Source organism: Passer domesticus, chromosome 3, assembly GCF_036417665.1.
Source record: "Passer domesticus isolate bPasDom1 chromosome 3, bPasDom1.hap1, whole genome shotgun sequence".
In the NCBI taxonomy this organism is placed as follows: domain Eukaryota; kingdom Metazoa; phylum Chordata; class Aves; order Passeriformes; family Passeridae; genus Passer; species Passer domesticus.
The window spans coordinates 44,890,382-44,913,473 of NC_087476.1; the positions used below are offsets into that span (position 1 = coordinate 44,890,382).

The 23,092-nt window shown below is 44.0% G+C and overlaps 1 protein-coding gene across 2 annotated transcripts in view; it reads left to right on the forward strand.

The window, feature by feature from the left end:
* The window catches only part of SOBP (sine oculis binding protein homolog), a 113,888-nt gene extending 93,294 nt beyond the window's left edge, over positions 1 to 20,594 (forward strand). For both annotated transcript variants that reach the window (XM_064412842.1, XM_064412841.1), the window contains 2 exons: positions 4,903 to 6,857; positions 19,191 to 20,594. In XM_064412842.1, coding sequence (XP_064268912.1) covers positions 4,903 to 6,855 — 1,953 coding nt within the window. In that variant the 3' untranslated portion in view covers positions 6,856 to 6,857; positions 19,191 to 20,594. The remainder of the gene's footprint in view (positions 1 to 4,902; positions 6,858 to 19,190) is intronic.
* The last annotated feature ends 2,498 nt before the right edge of the window (positions 20,595 to 23,092 follow it).

A 23,092-nucleotide genomic window follows, 5' to 3' on the forward strand; every position in this document is an offset into this window, starting at 1 on the left:
TCGGTGTTCCCATATCGGGCACGAGTTGTGTTTCTGCTGATGCAGTGTCTTCTGGGTTGTCTCCTGGTGTAGGCTGCTGTGTGTTTCACTGGAAAGCAGATAAATGATACCAAGTCACTGAGCTTATAAGTAGCATGCTGGCAACCTGCCACCAAAATATAAATACATTAAATGTACTGAAGGAATGTTCATTCTGTTGTTTAGCCTTGGATATGCCCCAGTTAGGTAAATTTAATCTTCTTGAGGGTTGTTGAGCTGCAGCTGAATGAGATAGGCTGTTATCTTAATACTGATCTTTCTGTCATTCAGGATTCATGTTCTGGCATTCGTGGTGTGAAGTGTGCTTCCCCCAGAGCAGTCCTAGAAGTGTTTTCCAAGGGAGATGAAGGTGCATAGATCTATTAGCACCTTGCAAGTTTTCACCTTTTATCTTGGTTCATGCTCATTGTCAGTGACACCACTACTGGTCCAACCTCCCGTTGGTAGAAATGTACAAAATAGTGGCTGTGCATGTGTTTGTTAGGAAATGTCTGTAACTCAGTCCCACAGCATTTATTTTCTTCCCGGATATTTCTCCTGCAGCTCCTTCCAAAATCCCTGTCTGTGCCTCTGCTGCTGTTGAGGCTGGGAACAAAGCTCTTGATGACTCCAGGGTGACAGGGGCCAGTGTTCAGCAGCAGACCCGAAGCCGATGGATTGCATTAAAGAGGAGCCTCTTCATTGTTTGCCACTGGTGCTGGGTCAGGCCCTCAAATGTGATCCTGCGGTATTAATGCTTGTGACTAATCCCACTGAAACCTAGGGAGCTGCTCCCATGTGGAAGCACTACCAAATCCAGTGTGCAGTGTCAATGAACATTCTGTAACAGTTTAGCTCTTCTCTTGGTTGTACAACGAAGGGAAGGGATGAGGCAGGAAAAGGGAAGGAGAGGGAATACATGAGCAGAGAAATTCTGAGCTGGTTGTGAAGATGTTCTGTACAAAATGCAAGTACTTAAGACATCAGCTGTGTTTCTACAGATAAGAAAATGTTATTTTATTGAATGGAGAGATATATATGTTTTACCTATCACATCTGAACTAATCAGTGTAGGCTTTTAGAAGAAATCTGTAATTACTCTGAGCACATCATTAGGTAGATGTAAAATGAATTATATTGCTCCATTTTATTACCTTTAGTGTTATAGCCATTTGTATCATAAATTCATTGACCTCATCTTAAATGATCAATTCTGTAAGACAGACTTGATTCATTAATTCTTAAGTGATATTTTTTTTCTCCTCTACTAATTTCCTCATTGTTGTAGAGACTGTTTTTCTGCCTTTTAGTAGGGTATTGTGAGGTGTCGTATTACCTACATATCAGTTCCACATTTTTATACCTTTTATCTTAACTAAGCAGCACAGATGATTGCTTATGTACATAAAAAGAATAAGAGAAAGTAACAAAAGAAAATTATGAAATACATTAATGTAGATGATGGACATTTTTCACTGATGTTGTAGCTTCAACACTTTGAGATGTTGCATGAAATCAATGAGATAATTATTGAATATTTGGTCTATGCAGGGTATTCAGAGGAACAGATTTGCTGCCTTTAATTTCTCTGGCTTTAATTAATTTTATCTAGTGATAAAATATACAGAAGGGTCTGTGATCAATATGTGAGTGAGGCAGAGTTTCTTGTTCCTCACCGAATTATTGAAAACTGGAGAAATCAGTAGAGAATTTGTAAGCAGGATTTCTAAATATTTTACCAAGGAAGAGAAAATATTTGTTTAGCCAGGAGAGACACAGGAGCTCACTGGAGATAAACAAATCAATACAGCAATAATACAGTGGAGTGTTTCAGTGAATTTTTCAAATGCTAACTAATGAAATTAAATTATTAGAAAAGATGCCACAATTTTTGTGGGCCTGTATTTCTCTTTCAGTCTCTTTAATTAAGGTCACGGATGGGGCTCTTCCTCGAAAGATAAGGAGACTGGGTTTACTCTCTCATATTTCTCAGGTGCTTCTTTGGCAGTGGGCTTACAAGGTGGTTTAGTTCCTTGTCCCAAAGGAAGGGCAAGCCTTCGCTGCAGATGCACCTGAAGTCCTGCTCCATCCCTTTCTGCAGACACCTCTGAGGCCACTCTCCTTGTCTTTCCACTGCAAATACATGGTGATGGGTCAGGGTGGGCTTCATCCTGCCCTGGCCTGCCTTAGGAGCTGTCTGGGAGCTCCCAGTATCTCTTTGTACAGCTCCTGGGGTACATGTGGAGACCCTCTGCATCTTTGCCAGACCTTGGGGCAAGAGCATACTCTGCAAGCAGCAGGAGGAGTGTGGTGGAGTGTATCCTGATTCCATACATGCAAAATAGATAGCATTTTGTGGCTACAGCAGTGAGCTCTCACTCAGAAATATCTTTAAGGTAAATTCAGCAGCTCTACTGAGTTAAACAGTACGCTATTACCTCATAGTGTAGACTCACAAATTCCCCTTTTGTCTGCTTCAAAAACAGTGGCAAGCCAGAAAATTTCAGGAGGTTGATTATAGGATGGTTCCATCATCTGTGCTGCCTTGCCAGGTGGGTGGCAAAGCCCACACCCATGCCAAATACGCAGGATGGCTCGACACCACTGCTGTGTTCTTGCACTCTTTGCAGCACAAGCTGCAGGGCTGTCTGTGATGGCCACTGAGCCTTCCTGCGGGGAGCAGTCAGAGAGCTGATACCTGATAAAATCCAGGAGCTGCTGGAAGTGGGAGTGTCCCCTCTGCCCTGCTTGCTGCACTTCCGCTTTCCCATCTGCCCCACCCTGGGGATGCATGCACCACGGCCGTGCAGGCATTGATCTCAGCAGTTCTGTGCCTTTGACAGCCTTTTTGCCCACATCTTCTAGGGTGTGACAGGGTCACTGTGTGTTCAGTGCAGGGCTGGACTTGTTTGCACTGGGAAATTTCCTTTCTTGCCATGGGGGACCATGCTGTGCCATCAGCCTTGCTGATGCCACATGCGCTGAGCAGCACCAGCAGCCCCTCTGCTTTATCTCACAGGACACAGTGGCTGCATGTCCAAGCTAAAAATCTGGGTCCTGCATTCACAAACTTCAGGGCTGACTTAGGGGTAGCTGCTTCTCAACTGATTATTTAGCTTGATTTAAATGCTGGGATAAAAGAGAGGGAGTGTGTGCATGTGTGTGTGTAAATGGGGAGGGGAGCAGGAGGGAAAGAAACAGTGACCTGACAGGACAGCCAAAAGGTTGAGGAGTTAAATGGGCTAATATCCATAGCATATAATGTGTGTGTGTCTATATACATTAAAGATATATTACTGAAAACTCAAGAATGTCGCCACTGTTTATATTAAAGGAAAGCTGAGAGTTAAATGAGATGGGTAATCAGATGCCCAGCATATGTTGTTTTGAATTGTTTATATGGCCAATAGTTATTAAAATTAATTATCCTTTCAATGCAGTCTTTTCACAATCATAGTCTTCTTTGGGTTTTTTTGTGTATTTTTTCCTTTGTACAAAAGATAGAGTCATTTCAAAACAAGCTAATATGGGCTATTTGGAAAAGGCAGAGCAAACAATACCAGGATATATTATGACATGGTCATAGGCTCAACATGCTGATAGAAAGCACCAAAAATCTCTGTTGGAGTATTTTGAGAACTAATGTAAATGACAAAAATGGGGGGGGGGGTTTTGTGTGTGTAAAATTCTGTCAAAAAAGTGAGGCACTGAAAAATCTGACATCTGTTTATCTGTTTATAGCTATGGCAAGATTACTCATATTAATTCTTGTTTAAAATGCCATATGAAGGAAAGGCATTTGTGCAAACAAGAGTCATATTTGAATTGTAGATCATGTCTTCACCATCTGTGAGAGCTGTTGGTGTTGCAAAATTAATGTGTTAATGAAATCACAATAATTTCTCTGAAGTAATGGATTCTGAAGCCTAGAATGACTATTTTTTGAACTTTGGTGTCTAGTGGTTTACAACTGGGAAAACCTTTCACAGCTTAATTAGTTCTGCAGCCTTATTAAAAAAAATAAAATTGGCTGTGCCTTTACCACACCGATAGCAACACAAAAAATGGATTAAATGGAAAGCAGAGAAACAAAACAAAATTGAGCCTGCAATGCAAACTTTTTGCTGTAGTATTTGAGAAGTTGCTAAACAGGTCCTTGCTTGCCAAGAAGTTTTACTCAAAGTGACTTGTACACAAGAGTGGGCAAACAGCTCAGAAAATAATTCCAGCTTGCTGAAACATCACAAATTGGGACTATTTGAACCTTACGCAAATATCCCGACTTTTTCCAAGTTTCTCCTTGGAACGAAGGGCAAATAATTAATGATGCTTTTTGCTTTGTGATGCCATTTTGAAATACCACACTCTTTCCAACCTATTATTTGATACCTTTAGTAGAATACTAAATGTTACTGTGTGCTACAGTTCAGCAGAGAATGGTTTGTGCTCATTTCCAGCAATTCTCTGAGTCCTTTTCCAGTTCTCACACTGCTTGTGTAGTATGGCATCTCAGATGGCACAGGCGTGCTTAGATTACCACCAAGGAGTAATCACAGCCATACTCATATGGACTTTGCATACTTATATATGCGTGTTATAACAGTTTATGCCAGCTGAGTGAGGATTCTTCTCTGTGCTTTGGGTTTAAGATGTATAAGGCATCGTATAAGGTAGAACTGAGATCACAGGAGCCAGAAAAGGGCGTGGCATTCAATTCATTAATATGTTAGGAAAAAAAAAAAAGGTGCAGTTTTCACAAATGTAACTTCTTTTTTTCCTGTTAGAAAAAGAATGTATTTAGCAACTGAAAAGTTACTTTTAAAATAACACTATGAAGGGAAGATTGCTTTTCTTACCTGATTTGATTTTATTACTGTGTTGTAGGTATGTGACTGGTGTAAGCACATAAGACACACAAAAGAGTATCTGGATTTTGGGGACGGGGAAAGAAGGCTTCAGTTCTGCAGTGCAAAATGTCTCAATCAGTACAAAATGGACATTTTCTACAAAGAGACACAGGCCAATCTTCCAGCTGGACTGTGCAGTACATTACATCCTCCAGTCGAAAATAAAGCAGAAGGCACTGGGGTGCAGCTGCTGACTCCAGATTCTTGGAATATACCGCTAGCAGATGCTCGGAGAAAAGCCCCATCCCCAGCGTCTGCAGCTGGCCAAATTCAAGGCCCTGGACCATCAGCGTCTACCACTGCCTCTCCGTCTGACACTGCCAACTGCTCTGTCACTAAAATCCCCACGCCAGTTCCCAAACCTATTCCCATCAGTGAGAATCCAAATATTCCACCAGTTTCTGTCCAGCCACCTGCTAGCATTGTGCCTCCAATTGGTGTCCCTCCTCGCAGTCCTCCCATGGTGATGACAAACCGTGGGCCAGTTCCTCTGCCCATATTCATGGAACAGCAAATTATGCAGCAAATCCGTCCACCGTTTATTCGTGGGCCACCTCACCATGCCTCAAATCCTAACAGCCCTCTGTCAAATCCAATGATTCCTGGAATTGGTCCCCCACCAGGTGGTCCCAGAAATATGGGTCCCACCTCTAGCCCCATGCACAGGCCAATGCTTTCCCCCCATATCCATCCTCCCACAACACCTACCATGCCTGGGAATCCTCCTGGCTTGTTGCCACCTCCCCCTCCCGGAGCTCCTTTGCCCAGTCTTCCCTTCCCCCCTGTCAGCATGATGCCAAATGGTCCTATGCCTATGCCACAGATGATGAACTTTGGATTGCCATCCCTTGCCCCACTGGTGCCACCCCCAACTCTACTAGTGCCATATCCCGTCATTGTCCCTTTGCCCGTTCCCATCCCCATTCCCATCCCCATCCCTCACATCAACGACTCCAAACCCCCCAACGGCTTCTCCAGCAATGGTGAAAGCTTCATTCCGAGTACCTCCAGCGAGACGCCTGGGGCAAAGCCAACCAATAGCTCTTCATCCCCTCGAGAGTCAAAGCAAGGATCATCCAAATCCTCTGACTCATCACCGAGCTGCTCAGGCCAGTCCCTTAATCAAGCTAAAGTGCTTCAGGAGCACAGTAAAAATGAAGTTGTTGATTTGACTGTCAGACCTAGTAGTCCAGCGAACAGTAAATTTGGTTTCCCAAGTGTGCTACAGGGTCCACAGGACGGTGTGATAGACCTAACAGTAGGCCACCGGTCTAGGCTGCACAATGTCATCCACAGGGCTCTACATGCCCAAGTGAAAGTTGAACGTGAACCTAACAGTGTTGTAAATTTGGCTTTTGGTAGCTCAGACAAAAGGAACTGCAGCGACTGCAGGGACAACTGCAGCCCAGTTGACTCAAAAACGTTACCGTGCAGTGACGGAGCTCACTGCTGTCCCGTCTCCTTGGCCTCTGGCACGCCAGGACTGGAAGCTGGCGCAGCGGTGTGCAACGTCATTGTGAATGGCACAAAGAGCACAGAGGGTTCCAAGAACCCGGAGCCGCCCCAGGAGCCGAAAAAGCCCCAGTCCCCAGAGGAGCTGGCGGTGAGCGAGCTGGAGTCCGTTAAGGAGAACAACTGTGCATCAAACTGCCACCTGGAGGGAGATGCTGGCAAGAAGACTGGGGAGGAGCCCCTGGCCGGGGGAGACAAACAGGACCCAAACCTTAACAATCCAGCAGACGAGGACCATGCGTATGCTTTGAGGATGCTGCCCAAGACAGGTTGCGTGATCCAGCCTGTGCCAAAACCAGCAGAAAAGACTGCTATTGCGCCGTGCATTATCTCAACGCCAATACTCAGCACAGGGCCAGAGGATCTGGAGCCACCATTGAAAAGGAGGTGTCTCCGAATTCGAAATCAGAATAAGTAAAGGTTTGTGTAATCACTACTGCCTTCTGTGTGAATAGAATTCAGTATTTTCAGGTATGAGGGCAAACTCATGTGGATGTGGCCTTTATGAAACAGAAAGATACAAATTCCAATTTACGAGCACTTTCAGAAAACTATTGGTATTTGTGTTGTAGTATTGTTTTTTGTGTTGTATTGCATCTGTACTTGTCAGTTCTCCATTCATCAGCAGTCTCATTACACTTTTGCTCACAGAACATATCATGATGGTTCTGGCTGTGAAGTTATTGTGCTGTGTATGTCAAAATCAGTGGTTTTCTGCCTAGAATATGGTACAGGTCTGGACCATTAATCTGCTTACTTATTCCAGCTGAGTTACGCAGCAGCTCAAGCCTTCACGATGACTGAAATTGCCCTGCAGTGTAGCATAGAGCCAGACGACCCAGCAGCTTCCTGCTAGCTCACATCCAATGCACTCAGAAAATGGTCACCTCCAACCATCATGCTTTAGTCTGCCTCCAGACTGCACCCTGGCTTTCCACTGAGCTGTTCTCTAGAGACTGAACTCCTCTCCTTGGGCTTTCCTTTCTCATGTATTGGTGCTTAGGGACTGCCAGCTGTGTAGGACCTGCCTGCTATAGCTTACTGCAGCAAAACCTCTGCCATGGAGCTTTACTGCCTTGTCTGAGATATCTGTCTTTGGTGCAAGTCTCCCACCTTAGAAAAGCAGCTGACATGTGCCCCAGCCCTGTGCTTGGTATATGTTTGTGGCTCCTGGTAGGGCTGCAAAGCAAGGCAGAGATGTAGGTAACTCCACCAACCCCCATGGCTTGTCCAAGGACAGTGCTCCAGATGCAGAAACCTCTCATTCTTTGTTTCCAGTTTCCAGCCTACTGAATCCCTCTGATAGCATAGCATCTTTGTAAAACTCTAAATGTGTGTCTGATGCTTCAAACCTGTGAGTGAGAAACTGTCTAATGAATCTTCCCTGTCTAACCATCCAAGAATGGCTCTGGCAGTCACTCTCATACCATCTGAATGGGACAGAAGTCCCTCCATAGCTACACACCCCACACTCACACAATCAGACCAGGTTTCCTCACTGTCTCGACCCCAGGTTTTCCATAGCAGAGTTCTCAGACATCCCAGTCATTAAAACAATTTCATCATGGTGCAATAAATAAATAACAAAACAGCTCGAGCTGATGCCTTTGAGTAGGGATCCAGAACAAAGGAACCCCTGGGCTTTTTTACCTTGCATACCCTTACAGTTTAAGCACAGGAAAGTCTGGGGGTTGTTGGGGGTGTCTGGTCACCCTGTGTCCTTTGTTATGGAAAGGATCAGTGCCTATTCTCACCCTCTTGCCTGGTGCTCAGGCTTGGGCTCTGGCCCCCCCAGAGCTCAACCTGCAGCTGGCTCTGCAGCTGCACACTGTGCTACCTGCACTGAATATATTCCTTAACAAAACTAATGTAATGGAATTTATTTAGATTCACAAGCACGGAGATCTTCTTTCAGGAAAAGGGGAAATGGTGGGTGTTGCAAGAAATCTGTTCAGCAGTAAAATACTGATGCTTCGCCGGATGTGGCTTGGTGACATGCCAGATTTCATTACAATCCGTGGAATATTCTGTAGCCTCCAGTAAATCCCTGTTCCTGGTAGCACAAATAGTGACTGCAGTGGTGTTTGGCACCTACAGCCACAGATAGCAGCAGCAGGCTGTGTAATCTGGGCCATTGCAGTATCTCCCTGCTCCATCAGTGTGGGCTAATTGCACCACCAAAGATATATAGTATATCTCCCTTCTCATTTGTTAACACTGAATTCCCTGTGCTGGTTGCAGGGCTGGAATCATTTCTTCCCTTGATCACCAGCAGTATTTATTTACTTTCTTTGGTGGAGCACAACCATTATTCTTTGCTCTCAGCGTGTGCTGACACATTTAAAAGATACACTAATAAGAAGAGAGGACAGCTATCACATTCTTGGACTAGTAATCAGCATATACAGTAACTCGGGAGTCAAATTAATATTTAAAATCTTTACACACTCCTAGGTCCTATTAGTGGGGATCCCCCTACCTGCCCCTGAGTTATGGAATGTATGTCCCTCATCAGTCATATCTTTATTGCAAACCCTGGTGTTACCTATGGAGCTTGAAAGATTCCCTTCATAAATGTATGCATGCTTCTACCTGGGGGTAGTGATTTGATCTAGTGAGAAGGCTGCTATTTGGCTGTATCCTTTTAAATAAATTTTAGGAGAGCCATGGTTAACCCTTCCTTTCCCACCTCACTGAAACTTCTCATAGCTGCTTATTTCAAGACAGTGCTAGAAGACTTGCATGCACATTTATGTGCTTACTCTGTAGTCAAAGACAGGCTGGTTCTTAGCATCTATTTCTGCTTGCCTGGACTATCCAGGCTGCAGCCTCTTCAAGGTCCCAGTCCCAAGAAGAGTTTAGTATCATTCAAAGCCAGAGCCCAAACCCTTAGAGAGAGTTCTAGCTTCATTGAGTTGTGTATTTTTGCCTGTTGACATGATTATTCATGACATCACTTCACAGATAGTATTTGAGAGAGAAAGTTGGCAAACTGAACAAGCTGCATTGGAAAGACAAGAATTCTTTATCATTCAGTTACTGTCCTCAGCCCTTTGGATTCTCTAAATGTCAATAACTGCCACTGTGATTATCCTCAGGAATAGCGGTTTTCCCTTTCATCCTGAGTTTTTCATATTTCTTTGCCTTAGTGTAAGGGTTGTCTTACAGGGAAGTTTTCAGGTTGCCAGGCAAGATTAATCTGACCCAAAATAGACATGTGTAACAAAGATGCAGCTGAGCTAATTGTCTAAACTCTCTTTAACCTAGAGAAGCAGGCACTTCAAAGAGACAGCTGAGCTCATCCCAGAGTCAACAGCTAAGACAGCTCAGATGAATTGTGCCCTAGGAGTGCCTATTTCTGCCTGCAACGAGGTAAACTTAGGGTGACTGGCACAGACCTAGATGTTCACATAGGCACTGGAAGTTAAGAAGCCCAGCCTAGGTGTCTGCTGTACTCCTGGGGTTTGTGCAGTAGCATAGCATGGCATGGTGATGGTGATTCGTCTGTGTCCATCCCCCTGTTCCTCCAGAAAAAGAAAAGAAGTAGCCTCTGTGCAGAAGATATGGGAGACCAGGGTCCTTATGTGCTCCAAGGGAAAGAGGATACTCCAAACACTCTGCAGAAGTAAACAGCATGGTAACCATCTCATTCCAGTGGGCACCTCCGTGAAATGCGGGTGGGTTTTGAGCGTCCCAAGGCACGCACGAGTGATTTGTGCAGCTCGGATGATTGATTTGAGGTGACGACTCTGTGGTTTCACGCAGAGCCCTTCTTTTGCTATTTCAGCTTTGCTGGTCATAGCCAGTCTGGGGGAGCAAAAGGGCTCTGCCTTAGATTTCTGCCCTCCCTGCCTGTGAGGACTGAGCAGGGCTCAGAGCCTGTCTGTGTGTGTGCAGAGACACAGAGAGGAGAACATCAGTGTAGCCTCTTGCACCCGCAGTCCTGACCTCTGCCATGCCCATGGGTTAGTTCCTCCTGCCCAGGCCTCAGGAAACAGGGAGATAAAATCCTTCTTCTGCAGTCCAGTTGTGGGGAGGATTCCTTAAGTGAGACTCCAACCTCACAGAAATTCTAATAAATTAGAAAAAGGATAGAAGCTGCACTAACAAATGTGTTGATTTGGGCCCGTGGAGGTTTGTATTGATAGCACTGGCCACACTAACCTGGGAGAAAAAAAGTCCAGTCAGTTGTCTTTTTCCCTCTTGCTTCTCACCTACTTGAATTGGAAAATCTGAACATATTGCCCTAATGTGCAACTTTTCCTGGATTTTATTTCCCATCAAATTGTGTGACAAGAAGGAAATTAGCCAAATATTTTTATGGTAGAGTTCTGGACAGACAGATTGAATTCATGTAACAACACGGACTCTCTAAAAAGGAATCAGTGCAAGCGTGACCTTTTTGGGCAAGTTGCCAATTTCTGGAATATTTAATGTACCAATTACTTGATTATTGAAAGTGCTAATCAGCAACATAATCCTTGATGTTAAAGTTTAGTTTCTCCATCAGGATGTGGACTGTCAAGCTGTTCTAACTTGATGCAATTTGAAAAACTATCAAAAGATGTCTCAGTGCCAAAGTCCTGCTATGATAAAGGAATGAAGCTAGAAAGAGTATTCTGTTGAGTGTTATATTTTCAAGTTTGAGCAATGTGAGCTTCTAAAATTAGCAGTGTTAGTGTTGCCTGCCTACATGCTTTATGCCCTGGCGGGATCAGTTTTAGCCCGCCAGCTTTGATGTCAATGTTTCCTAAAGCAAAGAAATGAAAACACTGAGGTCTGCTTGGATTTAACATGATAGTTATGTTAAACTAAATGAGAAAATGAAGTGGCACATGCTAAACTCACAACTAGCTTCTGTGTGTGCGTATGTGTGTGTGTTGGGTAATCCTGTGTTGGGGACAGAGGGGTCAGGAAAGGAAGGAGTTTTTCTGTTTGTGATAGCAGAATTTCTTCCAGAAGTAATGGAAATAATAAGTGTATGGCCACCTACAGAGCCAACCTGTATGTCCCAGGGTCAGCATCTGCTATGTGAAAGGCCCAAACCTTCAGCTGCCTAGTCCATGCACTGTACTAGTAAAAATATACAGCATGCAGAACACTCTGTTCAGAGCAGAAGTAGCATATATCCCACTTCGAGCTCCTCTGCCCATAATGGTCCAGCACAAGATTTCCTGCTCTGATCTGGATTCCTGAAGCAAGGGGCATAGCTATTAACCTCCTTTCCTTTTTAGCCTTAGAGATTTTATATCTCCACTGTCACTGTGGTATCTGTCTACCAACATCTTGCTTACCTCTGCCCAGCTTGCTATGATCAGGACAAAATTTGACCTTAAAGATATACTTTTTCTATATTTGAGCACATTTCTATGCTAGTCATCTTTGTTGACATGGTACTATGGGCCAGAGCCTTAGCTAATTTTAACTGGATATAGTTCCACTGGTGCCAAACAAATTCAAATCAGCAGAGTAATTGGACTCATACACTTAACACCTACTCGTCTGCTTCAGAAGTTTTCCTTCACCTGGCTTCTTATGAACCTACAGAAATTTTCCATTTATCCAAAGGGGGAAAGGAGAGACTTTTAACACCACAAAGCCTTAAACACATTTGCTTGGAACTGGAGCTTTGCCATTGACAGCTGCCTGACTCCAGCAGTGTGATCTTACGTTTCAAAATTGCCTGTATACCTTCTCAGGTATATTAAATCAGAAAAAGGATTTCCCAGGGAAAAAAAAAAAAAAAAGAAAGAAAGAAAAAAAAAGGTTCTCAAAATAGTGAAGTATAAAATGACATGCTTCCAGGGTAGCTTTCAGCTCCCACATCTTGCTGCCGGGGTGTGGGAGTGCTAACTTCCGTCTCAGTGGCAGTAAATAGCAGGCTCGTGGTACGCTGCCATAGATCACTGCACACTCTTTGAATCAAAGGAACAAGTGCTGATTTCTGATGGGTTCCTCCTGCTTTTCTATAAAACCTCCTAGGGCACATGTTTCAAATATGAAATCTGATTCTTGAACTCAGTTTAGAAAATAACTACACCTGGTCTGATTTGTAAAGGTAATAATCATCTAGGGCTGTTGGCAAACAAAACACATGGCCAGAACTTGACAGCCAAAAAAGGCATAGCTCAATTGACAGACCCAGAGAAATCTGAAGAACTTATGACACCTACAGACTGTAGCCTACCTGGCAGCTCCCAGGACCTCAGACCACCAATTTCAGAGATAATTTTGATAATTTTTACTTGCCATTATTAGTTTTAATTGTCTTATGAAATTAAAATCATTTGAACTGAAATAAGCACCATGCACCATTCCCTAAGTTGGTGCAACCCACATTCATATTGAAACAATGAGTTGCTCATAATTCTTTGCCAGGCTTTAAAGACTGATGAGGCACTTCCATACTTGTAAGGTCTAAAATGCTCCTCTTATTTAAGTTGGTTCAAAGCAGGTTTGGCTGCACTGAAAAGTGTTAAGTGTGAAAGAGCCCTATGGGGAGACTCGAGCTCTTCATCAGCCTGTCCTTGTGCTGTCGAGCTACCGAAGTCAGTGGTGCAGGGAAATTTATGGGGGTGGGGAGGAAAGCACAACTCGTAATTAAATACAGAGTCCCTAACAACAAAGGCCATAGTAAAACAGACTCTTGTAAAAACACTTGTAAAAACATCATCTAGACATCGATTGCCTTGACATGCAGGGGCCAAGATGCTGGATGGTATGTGTCTGATTGCCACTGAAATCTGATGAGGAGCTAAGCACCTCACAGCCTTTGTGAAGCTTGACCCTGAAACACCATGGCCAACCTCAGTGTGGAGCAGTGAGCTCTGAACAGCTGTGAGAAGATTATAAACTATTTAACAGAATTCCAAGCAATACCTGAAAGTGGGAGAGAAAGGAGCAAAACACTTCTGAGGACTGTGGTTGTAAAAAAGTTGGACATGCTCAAGAAGTGAGGTATAGATTTTAAGATAAAATTAAATTATTGTGTAAAAAAACACAGTGGAAGATTGAAGATAAGTAGAAACAAAGCTTTTTGAGCAAGAAGTCAGGCAGAAAAGCAGACTGTGGCAAGCAAGACTCTGAAGCAATTTTTGTTTCCAGATTACCTGCTGAGTCTCTCCTGTTGGTCCCATAAAGGTAAGCACGTTTCTGGGTGCCTCCACCACTCAAAGCCCTACTAATAATGACCTTATTTACATTATTTTGATAATAAGCTACAGTGCACTCGCAGGACTGAAAGTTGTCTTTGGAAACGTGTGTGATCATCTCGTGAGAGCCATGAATCGGAGTAACCTCTAACATTCTGCAGAACCCTCAACTATTTAATGTTTGCTTCTACCATGAAAATTACAGCTGATTAAATATCTGGGCTTGATCCTGCTCAGTACTGTGTGCACTCAGGGCTTGGTGCCTCTAATGCAAGTTGAAGGCCCTCGGCACGTTACAGATCGAGGTCCTGCCTCCGACTCCTTTGCGTGGCTTTGCTTCCCCAGACACAACTTTGGTATTTGAAAAGAATGGTATTCCTGTACAACATGTGTCTCAATTTGTAATGATATCCGCCCTGCAGCTGGCTCGCTTTTCCAAGCGTTTCTGAAGCATTGCTGCCTTAAATTTGAGCCAACCTTCAATAACAAATTATCTAAAGGCAAAGAGTCTGAACTGCGTTTGCTGAGAGGACACCCGTACTCCCTGCTGTGCTCCATCATCCAGTCCCAGTTTTGGACTTTCATGCTGTGTAATGTAATCATTTTCTATGAAGGTAGATATTAAAAAGAAAAAAAAAATTAAGAAATAGGGGGTTTCAGGATTGGGTAGTGTTGAGTGACATGACTATGGAATTCTGACCTCTCTGGAGAGATCTGCATCCCATCATCAGGTGATTGATATTGAAACCTATGGTTAAAGTAATTTTCAGCTATTTATTTGGAGCCCACATGGTTAAGTGCAAAACTTTGTGTCGTCTGCTTATGCTCCAAATATTTATAAGGTTTCATGAACCACTTGTGCTGCCACTTCTAAGTTCCATATCCAAAAAGAGGAGAAAAAAAAGCACTTTCCCACAGGAATTCTGCAGTTGAGAGGGTCTTGAACAGGACTAGCAAGGATACATGACAAAGTCACTGAAAATTTGAATTCTGACCCTAAATTTGAAAGATCAGTTAAAATGCCAATTCAGTTTTATTTGAAGCAGTTTGGCAATTATTGCTGAAATTGTTATTTTGGTGGTAAGAACATTGTTCCTGTCTTCTTGGGGTGAGAAATAGAGAGAATCTAAAGCAGTGTTTGGGCCAATGCAGGTTTTTCAGTGCCTAGGTGCCTGGCACCACACTGAGGTCTATGCCAGGTCTCACTCACTTGCTCCTCATGTGTTCTGGATGAGCTTTTCCTCTTCTTTCTCCCACAAGATAATCCATGTGACATTTTTGCCTGAGCATGCCCCCTTGCTTTTGGATGAGTCTGCATCTGCTCTTGTTTAGACTTGAAAAGAACCAGAACAAGGGCTGTGAAAACCAGGGAGAAACCCCGTGAGCACAGTACCAGCCATGCAATCCTGGATGGTTATGGACAGTGGAGTTGTTCATGGGAAAATGGGAAAATGTTGATTGCTTCCTGGTACAGGATGCTGAAACTTTTCACTAAGAAGGTTCATTGCTGCTCCAGAAATTTTTGCTATTGTAATTGTTATAGTTTTGTGTCCCACAATAGCATTTCAGGCTAAAAAGCCAGGCCCAGGTGTAGCCCAGGTGAGTTGGGACTCTCAGGGAGGTACAGGCTGTGCCTCAGCAAGACCCATCCTCACCATCCTCCTTACCACTACCAGCAGCTAAATAGCCTTTCTCTGGCTATTTAACTGGTTTTACTGAAGAGATCAGGTTGAATAACAAAATTGGGAATCACCTTGGAATAGTGGTTTAGGCCCACAGGAAACTGCTGAAATGCAAGTTGAGTTATTATTCTGATTCAGACAAAATCGAAGGTTTAAAGAAATGTTATTGCATGTTTTCAGGAAAGGAGAGTAGAACCTGTCTGGATTTGGTTTACCTTCTATTTCAGTTTTTCAGTTTTGGAGGTTTTTTTAGTTCAGTTTGGTTTTTTGTTTGGATTTTTTTTTTTTTGGGGGGGGGGTGTTCTTTGCTTTTTTGTTATTTTTTTTTAAATACCTTGCAAAATTTCAACTTTATCCCAGTTTAGAATGGGAGAATTTGTTGAAAATTTGGCTCTTTTTTTTTTTTTTTCAGAGGAAAATGATACCTTCTGCCACATGTGCACACCAGTGGGAAAAGCACACTACTTACAGGGCTGGCAAACACCCTGGTGCTGCACGAGCTGGGGGAGACTGGTCTGCCTTGCTGTTGTGGAGAGATACCCAAATATAATCAGGATAATAATATAATCAGCCTGGCAGGCTCTGTGGTCTGCCATAGGAGTCACTTCCAGTGCAGAGATTAGAAGTTCAAAACCGTGATGGCATTTTCCTCTTTGCACAATCCATGTACATACCTCAGAATGCCCCAAAATATAAACCAGAGACCCCCCTGTCAGTAATAGCCTGGCGAAAGCGGTGTTCAATCCATAGAGCTGGAGGTGTCTTTACCACTTCTGCCTAGGCATAGAAGGCAAATCCCAGGTCTCTTCCCCAATGCATTCCCTAAAGTCACAATATTTGCTCAGATTGCAGCTCATGTATCAGTAGAAGGGAGAACCTGAGTTCCACAAGTGACCCAAATCTGAGGAGGATCTTTAGCTTACAAGGTCAGAGCAGAAGGAAATCACTATCTTTGAAATCCAGCACTGGTGCTAAAGGACTCAGCTTCTTTTTCCATTTGAGCTAAAAGTTCTCCCTGTCGTTTGCAATGTGGCATCCCTTCTGTTAGCTCATGGAAAGATAAATCATAGGGTATTCAAAGGGGAAGGTTTTAATGAAGAAGCTTGAACTGCTTTAAGAATTGTAAAAAAAAAAAATTAAAAAAATTACAGAACTATTACAAGTAACAGATGATTCCCGAGTGTTTCCAGGGCTGAGCTTGCTCCCATGCTGACTTTAGCTGCACTCTTGTGGTTTATCTTCAGAGCAGTTTCCTTGAGAAAATAATTGCAGTGCCTTTACTCCAGGGCCATGCATGTCCCAGATGAACCAGGCCTCTTTTAGCACATCAGCATTCATTGTCTGGGTGAATTAAGTGCTGTGCTAAATTATGGAAACTCTGCCATGCCAGTCCACATCAACGGTTGTTTCAGCCTTCCCCACCCAGTCTCTAATTTTTCCTGAACAATAAGATGTGAATCTGGAGACAGAAATGTTCAATGGGGCATAGAATGACAGGGAAGCAACGATGGAAAAAACTGTGTGTGTGTGTGTGTGTCTGAATGTGTGTATGAGTCCAAAGCCAATGACATGGTCCCTCTGAGGGAGTGGGACATGACTGGGGAGGACACTGTGGAAAAGCAGCTCTTTCTGGTGGCCATCAGAGCATGCTGATGTGCTTGGCTCCTGGGGCAGTGCTGGGAGCAGATACACAGTGATCAGTGCTTGGCTGTGGGGGAGCAGAAGAAGGACATCTCCCCACAGCTGAGCCACTCAGCTCCTCAGTATGGAGGGGCAGGGAAGTGAGGAACACTTCCAGCATTTGGCTCTACCAGGCAGGACCAAGACTCCCACCATAGGACAAAGGGCTGTAGCTCTGCAACAGCACCTGGAAATAGCTGGGTAACTGCAGAGAAGGAGCAAAGAGTGGGGAAGCTTTGCCTGAGCTGCCAAATTGACCTGCCATGCTCTAATTCTGTGCTGCTCTGAGCAAGGACTCAAATCCTCACATGTCGGGCATCAGCCAAAGAAGAATCTCTGGGTGAGCTCAGCCTGTGTCACAGCTGCTCAGGTTTTGACTAACAGCCACACAGGGCACCAGTGCATCTCTCACCTGTTGTATGGAAGCACTGCATCACTCTCTGAGCCCACACAGATGAACCCCCAAGCCACCTGCTTGAACTGGGTCATCATCCAGTTGTGTTATTCTCCTTCCCCCCACATTAACAATAGGGCAGAAATGAGCCTTCTTACTTGTTCTCTTTCCCTCATCTTTCCCATGCTGCTTCCTGGGTTTGAACTACAGCCTGCCTCTAACTTCTAGGTGGTCTTCCAACCCAGGATCAGCCCAGCCCTACTTGACTTTGGAAAGCAAGCAAACCCAGTGTGCTTACCTCAGCACAACTCACATGAGTTCAACTCCATGGCTTTACCCTAATGAAAATTCTTTTGTGGTTGGTGCAATTTTTCTATCTGATCAGCAATATTTGATGTGTGTTGAAGGCAGGTTCAGCTAGGGTGAAGAGCATATATCGCTCTCCTAAAAAGTAATTTGGGTTTTTTTTGGGGAGATATAAATAGCTGACTTTATTGTGCTGGTCATGCATGCTAGTGCTGGCACGAGGTGCGCAGCATTGAGCTCCAAAGCAGCGATGACTAGTGTGTTCTCATTTCTTTGCAGAACTTTGCATGCGATGCCTGATATGGATTTTTATTTTGTAACTTGATTGCTACAGAGATGCATTCATCAAACGCGATTACTGCCATATGAGCCAGTCAGCAGGGAAGGTTCTTCTCACCCTTCTGCACACCCTGTTACACTGAGTCCATCTGCACCAGGGCAAAATAGAACTTCCACAGCTAGATGACTGCTCCAGGTAGAAAACATCTAGAGCCACTGGACTTCTTTATGCCTTTCCTGCCACTGAACTTCTTTATGCCTTCCCTCCCAAATCCCTTATTGGTCTATGCTGTACCATGTACTATGAGACTGGTTAGTGAGGGATGGAAATTCATTTCCATTGATGTATGGAAAGAGAGCAGTGTGAGGCTTCAGACATTACAGGTTTAATTTTCTCTGCTTCCCTTTTTACACCAAGACTTCAAGCCAAAAAATGTGACAGAAAGCAGTCGTGTACTTCACCTTAGTAGGTGGATAGATCCCAATTCTCAGTCTCGTTCTTGTTCACAGCTCTCTGTACACACAAAGAAGCTCATCTCACTGGGCACATTGCCTGGAAGCACAAACGTTACTCCTCAACCTAGATATCATGGTCTCCATGCCATGGAGGTTTATGCTGGTCGACATATTCCATGTGCCTTCCAGTCTCTGCTGTAAGGAGGGTGGAGGTTTGGCAAGGGGATACAAGCACGTTGTTGAGAGGGATTGCAGAGGAGCCAGTGTGAGGGGGAGATCGTGGAGAAGACTGAGAAGGGAAGTGTGGCCCAGCACCAAAACTAGGGCTAATAAGTACTGCAAAGTTTCAATCCAAATCTGTAGGGGGATAGCAGATCCCATCCAAGGAGATAAAGTCCAAAGTTCACTGTGTAGGGAGACAGAGGGGACAGTCGCTGCTAGGTGCCTTATGTGGCCAGCTGGCAAGGGAAATCAATGGTGTATCTCCCAGTACCCCCTAGAAACACCAGGACTCAGGAGCCTATACTGCCAGGGTGTTGTTGAGAATTAACTATAATTATATCAGCTTCCAGCTTTATATCACAGGAATTCCTCCATCTTCCTTTCCAGGAACCTTGGAGGCTGCATGTCCCTATGGTCCTTGAGGCACGAGGGGCTGGCGAGGCCAGAGCAGTGGGCTTGTGCCTCGGCCTGGCTGCCTGCCCTGCGTGAGGCTGTGTGAGATGTGAGCTCAGGCAGTGCCCAGCCTGCCTGCAGTGAGCCTCCTGCTGCTCTCCCTGACCCTCTCTGCTTGTGTGCTTTGCAGGAGCGCTCACTGACAGGGTACCTTGCATGGAGAAAGGGAGCAGAGCAAACCACGTCACTCCACCGAATGACACCAGCTGGTCCGCTCACCACCCCCTCTGGCTGAAAGTCCAGCAAAGAAAGCAGCTTCCTGGCATGAAGCCCCCGAGGAAGTCTCGGTCCCACGGGTGCCTTTGACCCAGAAGACAGCACATCATAGATCCACAGAGTGTGCTCAGCATTCCTGCGACCACCCCTCTTCTCCTCTCGGAACGCTTTTTCCTCTTCGTTTCTTGCTGGGGGGATTTTTCACCCGGGTTTCAAAAACCACATGGACCAACATAGGTACTTTTCCCTCACTGACTTCGAAGTTCAGATGTTTGAGACTGGACAATGATACGGATTTTTTTTAATTTTTTTTTTCCTTTGAAAAACTGCTGTGGTTTTGCTGCTACACTAAGAATCGTGATTTGCATTGTATGGTTTTGGACCTATTCAAGTTTTGATGGGGGAAAGGGGTAATACTGGAGTAGCAACGCTTCAGAGTCATCTCTGTCCTACCCATGATGCACTTTTAAATGAAGAGTTAGAATATTTTATTGGCTAATATACTTTCCTTGTTATTTTTACAAAGGCCACCTTTATCCTTTCTAATGCCATATTTTCAGTGTTACACTTTTATGGCTTTTAATTTTTGATTTGACAGATGTAAGAAGCAGCATGAATAGTTTATACTGTGGTTTTTCAGAGACTGAATGCCAAGAGAACTCAGTAAATGTTTATTCTTCTCAGCTTTCTCTTTAAATTCCCCTAAATAGCGCCCCATTTGGGAACAGAGCAAGAGTGTTGAACTAAAGACCAAAATTCCCTCAAGGTGTAAAATAATCTGAGGGGAATATTTGCTGGGCGTCACGAAAGACTTGGATGAAATTTCAACCCTGATGGTTTTCAGTGATCCAGGAAGGCAGTGAGACAATCTCTCCATATGCATAGCCCTTTCATGATAATTAGAATGGTATGGACAAACCAATGAAAACAAGGGTAAAGTGAGAAAGATCCCCCATGATTCTGTTTCACTGTTTGCTTTCTCCTGTCATGGTTAAGAGAAATGTGCAATTTGATCCTCAATCAGTGGGTGGAGGATAACAGGGTAGAATTTACTTGTGTGCACTTGTACAGTTGTAGCCAAGAGTCCAAAAGTACACTAGAGCATGTTATACTGGCACTGAATTGGTAAGAGAGTTGTGGAGTATCCCATTCTGACAAATAAAAAAGAAAAAAAAAAGAAAATAAAAAAAATACAAAAACCCTTAAAAACCCCACAAAAAATCAAAAAGAAAGAAAAAAAAACTAAAAAAAATTCAGATCACCTTGTGATTCAGTGTAACTGTTTACTAACCCGAATAAAGCAATTGTTCACTCTTGAGTGTTCAGAGTACACCTTTTCTATAAGGCTGCTGCGGGGAAGAGAGGAGCAGTTTGCAGGAGCAGAGTCTCTGTGTCAGCGGTGTTGGGAGCAGGGCAGCAGAGCCAGTTGAACCAGAGCCTTGTAGTGATGGTGCACTATGAGCACTATGTATATACTGTATTTCTATATTTTCCTTTGTACAGATTCACTTAAGTCAAGCTACTGTTTTACAGGTGCTCCTTATTTATTAGAGCTGTGAAAGCTTGGAAATCACACCGGGCGAGTAAGCTCGCTTTTTAAAAAAAACAAACAAACAAATGAAAAAAAAAACAACAACAACAAAAAAAAAAAAGGGTGGGTGGGTGGGGATCCAACAACTCCTGAGTCTAGGGAGAGAGCTCAAAGACATTTTGATGAAACATCTTCAAGAGAGCAAGAATCTGAAGCACCCTCAGCGTGCTCTGCTTTCCTTTCGGTCTTGCAATGCTTTTCTCTCTCCCTGACTGGTGTCAGATTTATTAAAACAAAATAAATCTCCAAGAAAAAAAATGCACTTAAACGTGCTGTTGTTTTCTTTTTCTTTTTTTTTTCCTCCTCTTTGTGCATGCAGTTATTCATTCCTATACCTGCCTGGTCACAGACAAGAAGACCCCTGAGTCTGAAGGCACAGAAAAATATGTGTAAGTTGTTCTTGAAAGATGTATCTATCTCCCTTCTTTCTTCATGCCTCCCTTGACACTTCTCAGTTTCTGCAGTGTTTAAGTCTTGGGGAGAAAAAACTCTGCACTTAGCATAGTGCAGAGTTAGGTCCTGATCTTGGAGAAGATCCCTGGATAGATGCAGTGGCTGCAGCTTCATTGATTTTGAGAGGATCTGTGCAAGCACACTTTTCTCATGCAGCCTCTGGGGCAGTGTACAGGCAGTATTCTGCCTGCCTTTTGTGAGGATGGGGCTTTTCTCTGCATGAACTCCCCCTGAAATCAGAGGTTTTCCAAAGGACCAAACTCCTCCCAAATGCCCCCAAACCTCTGCCACAGCTATCTCACACAACAGCGTTTGCTTCCCAGCTCTTGGCCAGCACTGCTGATGGAGGGCTTGGAAATGTCCGGTGAGCTCTGGAACTATTTGACTGATTTCATTAACCAGCCATGTAAGGCAAACAACAACAGCCTAAGCACGCCTGCTTGGAAGGGCATGTGGAGTAAAGCTTGTCTCCCTAGTAAACAGCTTGCTGCATCTCTATTTATTCATCTGAACTTGGCTGTAAAATGAAGGCCGTGTGTATTGATTTTGCTTTTGTCAGTGGTCCAGAATTGTTAGCACACATTTTCACTCTTCTGAAAAACAACAGACTCTTTAGAGAAATCTTTCTCTCTGGTGAACTGGTTTTCTTTTCCAGAAATGGAATCAGCTTGTCAAAAATCATCAGGACAGCAGAGGTAGAGAAAGTGATCTAGGCTAGAGCTGGCTTCACATTGCCAGTGATCACAAACTTCCCTTAGCTTTCCTGAGAATTTGCTCACCTTAAACGTTCTTAACATCTTACCCCAAAATTCAGAATGTGAACAACTGCATTGAGCAGCTGAATCAGTTCATTGTTTGCTATTGAAAAAATATCTCCAGCTGCATATATGGGGAGAAATATCCAAGTATACATAAACCTTGAGGAAAATGCAGACCAAATGGTACAATACATTATTCAAGAGAAACCTGCTTCATTTCTGAGGCCAAATCCATCCCTTGCAGGATGCCAACAAAATGAATGGAATTACACAAAGGATGTAGAGGTCCTTTGCAATTAACGAGAACCCAGCAAACACTTGCAGATCGGTGCTCTCCTGCTGCTGACATTATTTATTGAGCACTAAGACCTAACAGCCAAGCCGAGCTCTTTCCTGGGGAACTTGCCATCAAGGAGCCAGACAAAGAAAATCCTGTGCACTAGGAGATACAGGGGAAGGTCCCTGCGTGCAGCAGCCATGGCTCCAGCTCGTACATGCGGGTTTGGGATGCAGAGACTGTCTCCATCAGAAGGGCAAGGCGGTTTAGCCTCGGGTCTCAGAGCAGCTGGCCGTGCGTGCATCCCTTCACACTGCCGGGGCAGAGCGGGAGTTTGCTGTGATCAAGCTGCATGGGCCCTTCTGCTAGCACTGAATTCTTGCTGTCAGCGAGAATTTTGCCCTTGTGATAAAAGGGGGTCTGTGTACTGCAAGCACTCTGCATTAATTTCCTCCCCCGTTGTCTTAGATGATTTTGAGAGCTTTATTTTTTTCAGAACTACTATACATGACAGTTTTTTGAGTGGCCCAATTCCGTGAATAAGGATGTCCCTCAAAATGAAAACAATTTGTGCTTTTTCCGAGCTAAATTATAGAAGTAAATTTGCTTTGTTCAAATAAATGCTGTGAGCCAAATCTGCAAGGATGCTTATCCAAGTGAGATATCCCATTCTGAGGTCCATATTTGGACACTCAAATCAACACTCAGCCAAACACATGCATGAGGCATTTCAATGC